The following is a 5,829-nucleotide window of genomic DNA, read 5'->3' on the forward strand; positions in this document are numbered from 1 at the left end:
TCTGTCTTTCACCGTAACAGTTTCTGTATCTATTCCTTATCTTTAGGCTTGATCTCAGTGTCGATCTACTGCTCAAAATTATAGAGCGGTGGAGGAGTCTACAACAAATGCAATTATTACAAAACATAAAATCATGCAAGATATCATATGACACAAAATAATTATTACGCAACATCAATTCCCCACCCTCTTGTTAATACGGCGCTGACGAAATGTAGGCTCAAACGTAAAATTAGAACACATCCAATACCTGTGTCTATACGTGTCCTCTTCATCGGACTTGGCAACCTTGCAAAGATCGCAGTAAAAGCACATGTGCACTGGAACATCACTAGACAGAGGTAATGGGTCGAAAACATTTCCGGTCATCCGACCATAACTACAATTTAGACATTTTTGTTCTAAAAACTAAAAGCAATTAACATTAAACCCTACACCTAGAGTTTCCCATTTGATCCACAACAATGAACTCATATCATAACAATGTACCTTGGTTTGGTAGCTTTTTTACGCCTTGGTATCCTACGGTTGTATAATATAAATATTAAAATTACATAAAACCTTAAGTAATGATGATTGTTAAGTTGAAAAAATCGACTAATATATACCGAATCGATTTAAAAAAAATTAGAAGGGAGCGAGGATACCTTGCTCTCGAAGATATACGGATCAAATCAAAGTTTCTAAGGTCCAATATGTCAATTCATGAGGTAGGACGAAGTGGTGAGAGAAAAAATCCAAGAGGGAGGAGAAAGAAGAGGAAGAAGGCTCGGACATGAAGGTTGAGCGCCGGGTTAAAACACAAGCACGACGTCAAGATCTTTGGCGGCAAACTCGGCGCCAATAATCACGGCGCCAAGATCCACGGCGCCGAGCTTACGCCAAGATCCACGACGCCGAGCTGGCTGCCATGTCAGCGTCCACGTCGTCAACGTGGCCTCGACCTAGACGCCAGAATCTATAGCACCGAGACATGTAAACTCGGCGCCACCAACAATAGCGCCGAGTTAAAGGTCTGGATTTTAAAATCGTACCGTCGGGTATATTTATGAATTTTTTTTAAAAAAAAGCAAAAAAAATTAAAAATTCGGACCGATCGAGCCCGTCCTCATCCTCTGTAGGCTCTCTGCCCGCACGCCGCACGCCGCACGCACCCTCCGCGTTGATCTCCCGACCCGGCCACCACTCCCCACCTCTCTCCCATCTAACGCTAACGCCCACCGGCGTCATCGTGCCTCCGTGCCGGCGAGCGGCGCGGAGCTTTCCACCTCGTCTCAGGCACCCTCTGGCGTCCTCCCTCTGTGTCGGCGAGCGGCGGAGATCCGCCCGCCGTTCTGACCTCGTCTCCCTCTGCTGGTATGTATGGAATCGCTATCCTTCCGTGACTGACGGCTTGTTGTTTCGTTCTGTGGGATCTTCTTCTCCTTGCGTGTTGCAGCTGCGGAACCCTAGATGTCCGAATCGTTCTCTGTGGTGGGGAGGATCTGATCTTCAGCACCCTGTTTGCGCTGGTGTGGATTAGTTCTGCTTGCGCTGGTGTGGGTTTAGTTTTCAGGATTTGTGGGGGGTGAAATTGAGTCCGCCATCTGGTTGTCTCCCTGTTTCCTGTTGCAAGAGATTATAAACACGAGTTATTGGTTCCAGAAGAAATATGAGTCTCTGAATGAAGAGGAAAATATACCAAAGTCCATCCACTCTCAATTATAGTAACTTGCACATCAGAGCAACTACAGCCCCGATTTGTGAGGCGCAAAGCAATTTGGGGAAAATAGGAATTATGAAGCACAGAGGAAAAAACTTCGATGCGCGAGGAGTAGTAGCCAACTTTACTGATAACTGAAGATTCACCCACTTACAAGCCCATCCATGACTACTCCTTAGTAGGTGCTACAACTCTATCTAGTTCTTTCAAGAGTTCATCTCATCTACTTCTACATGAGATCTTGAGGGTACTGATCAGGTAAGCAGGAAAATTACACGAAAGCACACTTAGCCGCTTAGGCACTGGTAAAGACATGAATTAAAACGAGGCCATTGGATGGCTGCTCAACTCTTCATATTGAAATCAGTGAAGAGTTAAGATGGGTTGATGGCTTGCTCTGTAGCTTTCTGAATGGAGGTGTGAATGACTGAGGACCTGTTTGGTTTGTGCCTCCTAAACTTCAGTCACCTAAATTTAGTCCCTTTTAGTCATTTTGGAGCCAAACACTATGACTAAAAGGGACTAAAAGGCCTTTAGTCATTTAGTCACCAAATTGTGACTAGAATAGAAGGGACTAAAAGGCCAAAAGTACAGGGGCTGGCCCTCATCAATGCACTCCAGGTCCCCCTTGCCAAAAGATAGAAGGGTATTTTGGTCTTTGTATAGTAGCTTTAATGCCCTTTAGTCCCTGGAACCAAACAGGGTAGGGCTAAAGTTTAGTCCCTTGTTTAGGTGACTAAAGTTTAGGAGGTCCAAACCAAACAGGGCCTGAATAGAGCAAACTGTTCAGAATCCTGACACAAATGCCAAGTTCTGGCATTGAACAAGGATCGGTGGTTGCCAGATAAATATTTCTGAACTATATGACAGGATTGATGGTTTAGTGGTTGTAAAATAGCAAAGCTTGAAAATATTATCTCTCTCCTCATGTAGGTACTTGGCTACTTGCTAGTTCATAGTACATTGTTCAGTTGGAGGTCTGTACATTTTAAAAACGTTAGGACAAAAAAAGCATCGACACAGGAGCATCTCGAATGTTGCACGCAATTGTAAACTTACCTGATTCAGGATATTGAGTACAAGTTGTGAACTTGAGATGAATATCCCTTACAGTAAAGACTAGGACAATTATACTTGTGATTTTATTTTTGTAAATTTGCTCTAAGTAAGCTGGACAATGATCATGAAATAGAGACATGTTTGTTTTGCCATTGCTTCTTGCTTGGGGTTTCAATTTACCATGCTTGGTTACCCGGGTAAAGGGGACACTAGACAATAGGGGTTATGTAGGAAGGAGCAAGGTTATCTGTTGGTTTCACCTAATAACATGAAAATCTTGAACTGAAGTATGAGCTCTACAGCCTATTTGTAGTCCCCCCTCCCCCCCAAGTAATCCTAACCCCAACTTCATGTTAGCCAATCGAATATAGCTCTTCAAGGAATTATGGGAGACCAAAAGTTTGTTGCATGGAACATGGCAAACATTAATAGCCTCATATATGTGATCAGTAACAACTCATTGATGTGTTGAACCATAGCAGAACAGTCTGGATGATAGCAACCATGATTGCTTGTTTAGATCATGCTGGCCACCTTGTGCGGATAGGCTGTACGAAAGCTAGTTTTCCATGAATGATAATTTGTATTGGTTCTTCAAAACGCCTCGCTTTGCTATGGAATGTTTCAACTTTAGATTTCATAAGGATCCAATCATACTGTTCATGGTTCTGTTTAACACAAGCAGTGTCCCTGCTCTGCTTTGTCCTGCTGTAGGAACTGGTGTGGTATGAAACAAAAAGAGGAAAGCGCTAAATATGCAATCATTAATTTGTTGTTTTGATGTGTTACAGTTGTGAAATGAAGCTGCTTATGTCACCCCAACCTATCCAATTGTTTTATTTTTGTTGTGTTGCCCTGAACATGCTTAACATTTGATATTTTGATGTTCAACTGTGCATGGTCTCTTAGTCCTATTTTAGCTCATCATGGTGCCACTTCTTGATCCCATGCTATTTCTACATATTGTGTACGAGGCTAGCTTATGGTAGATTTCTTATTCCAAAAAAGCTGTTCATTTGTATTGCCAAAAGAAGCTTCAGAACCCCCTTTTTTCATGTTAATTGCACAGGATCTTCCTAGGTACTATATCCTAAATGTTATGTATTTCACTCAAGATTTATGTTATTATGTCATGGCTCACGAACATTCCCCCCCCCCCCCCCCTGATATGCAGTATTTGCTGGTTTTCAGAGTTGATGCTAAGCTTGCTTATTTAATTAAACTAGAAATTTGTTACCAATGTTAGCACCAAGTTGCCTATCCTTCATGCAATTGAGATTTAATTTGTCCAATTGTCAGTTTAACAGGATATGCTTTTGTATTTATACTGACGATTTAATTTAATTGCATGCAGACTTGTGAACAAGGCAGCAGCATAGTTCAGTTTGGAAACATGTCATCAAAGAAGATAGAGTTGGATCACAAGGACATTGTCCATGATTCTGCCATCGACTACTATGGCAAGCGCCTTGCCACTGCTTCCTCAGACTCTACCGTGAAGATCGTCAACATTGGTGCGGCAAATGCCCCATCCCAGGTCCTTGCAACGCTTAGTGGCCACTATGGTCCTGTGTGGCGTGTTGCGTGGGCCCATCCAAAGTATGGTGCTATCCTTGCATCCTGCAGTTATGATGGCCATGTCATTATTTGGAAGGAGGATGCACGAGGCAATTGGTCTCAAGTCCATGTGTTCAGTGACCAAAAGTCATCTGTTAACTCCATTGCTTGGGCTCCGTATGAGGTTGGCCTGTGCCTTGCCTGTGCATCTTCTGGTGGAAGAATATCCATCTTGACGATGCGAGCAGATGGGGGTTGGGATACTTCAACCATTGAGCGAGCACATCCTGTTGGTGCGACTGCCATATCCTGGGCTCCTGCAACAGCTTCACTAGCTGGTGCAGGGGAGCTTGTTTACAAGCTCGTCTCAGGAGGGTTTGACTCTGTTGTTAAGGTCTGGGGATTCAACAATGGTAGCTGGAAGCTGGAGAGTGCTCTTATCTCTGACATGCACACAGATTTTGTGAGGGATGTCGCATGGGCACCGGTTTTGGGATTGGCCAAGTCGACCATTGCCAGCGGTTCGCAAGACGGGAAGGTTGTCATCTGGACCAAGGGGAAGGATGGAGACAAGTGGGAGGGAAAGCTCATGCGTGACTTTGGTTCCCCTGTCTGGAGGGTGTCCTGGTCCTTGACTGGGAACATATTGTCCATAGCAGCCGGTGAGAACAACATAACCCTCTGGAAGGAAGGGTCAGATGGGCAATGGGAGGAGGTGATGAAGGTTGAACCATAGGATTCCCGTCAAGGTTTCTGAATTTCTTGTAGATCCATGTTTCGATAAAGATAAAGTTTGTCATTGGTGTTTTACTAGTGTCGAGATAAAGACACAGTTTGCCATTGTGTTTTCCTAGTGTTTCTTGCAAATCCATGTTTCGACATAGACAAAGTTTGGCATTGTGTTTTGATAAACACTGAACTCACTTATTTTAGTACTTTCTGATGAGCAATTATACTCTTGGATGGATCCGGGTGCGCTTTAGAATGTTGACTTCTGATTGGTGGGCCTGTTTAGTTTTGTATATCCTCAACTTCGCTTTTGGTGGAACATCAGAGCTGCTAGAAGTAATGTCATCTATTAAGCATTGTAGCATTTTTTTTATGCCGTTCCTGATTCCTGAATCCCGGTGCACCATGGTTTGAGTTTTAGTGCGGTGTTCATCAGTTTCATAGCTGCCTGTCGACATCGATAAGCTCTTCCAGGTCGAGCCGGTGCCGGTGCTACGCCCTTTGGACGACGGCTTGTGAGTTTTGGACGACCTAATTTTTTACTATTTAACCATTTTTTTTTGAATAAAAATTATATTTGCCTTTCTGAGAGACTTAAACTCATCTTTGGACCCTGAGTTTGGCGCCATAAGTACTGGCGCCGAGGTACCTGGCCGTGCACAGAAGAAATCCCTACGTGACCGGTACCTCGGCGCCATAGGTCGGTGTCACAAATCTTGACGCCGACCTCGGACACGCTGATAACCGGCAGACTGGGCGGCCGCGTTGCCTTGTTCCCGTGC

At 44.0% G+C, this 5,829-nt stretch overlaps 1 protein-coding gene across 1 annotated transcript; it reads left to right on the forward strand.

Moving 5' to 3' along the window:
* Positions 1-1,115: 1,115 nt before the first annotated feature.
* Positions 1,116-5,285, forward strand: LOC136549536 (protein transport protein SEC13 homolog B-like). Its single transcript, XM_066540842.1, has 2 exons — positions 1,116-1,356; positions 4,116-5,285. The coding sequence occupies exon 2, from the start codon at positions 4,155-4,157 to the stop codon at positions 5,052-5,054; it is 900 nt and encodes a 299-aa protein (XP_066396939.1). The 5' UTR covers positions 1,116-1,356; positions 4,116-4,154; the 3' UTR covers positions 5,055-5,285.
* The last annotated feature ends 544 nt before the right edge of the window (positions 5,286-5,829 follow it).

The sequence above is a fragment of the Miscanthus floridulus genome, chromosome 4 (assembly GCF_019320115.1).
Source record: "Miscanthus floridulus cultivar M001 chromosome 4, ASM1932011v1, whole genome shotgun sequence".
NCBI classification, from domain to species: domain Eukaryota; kingdom Viridiplantae; phylum Streptophyta; class Magnoliopsida; order Poales; family Poaceae; genus Miscanthus; species Miscanthus floridulus.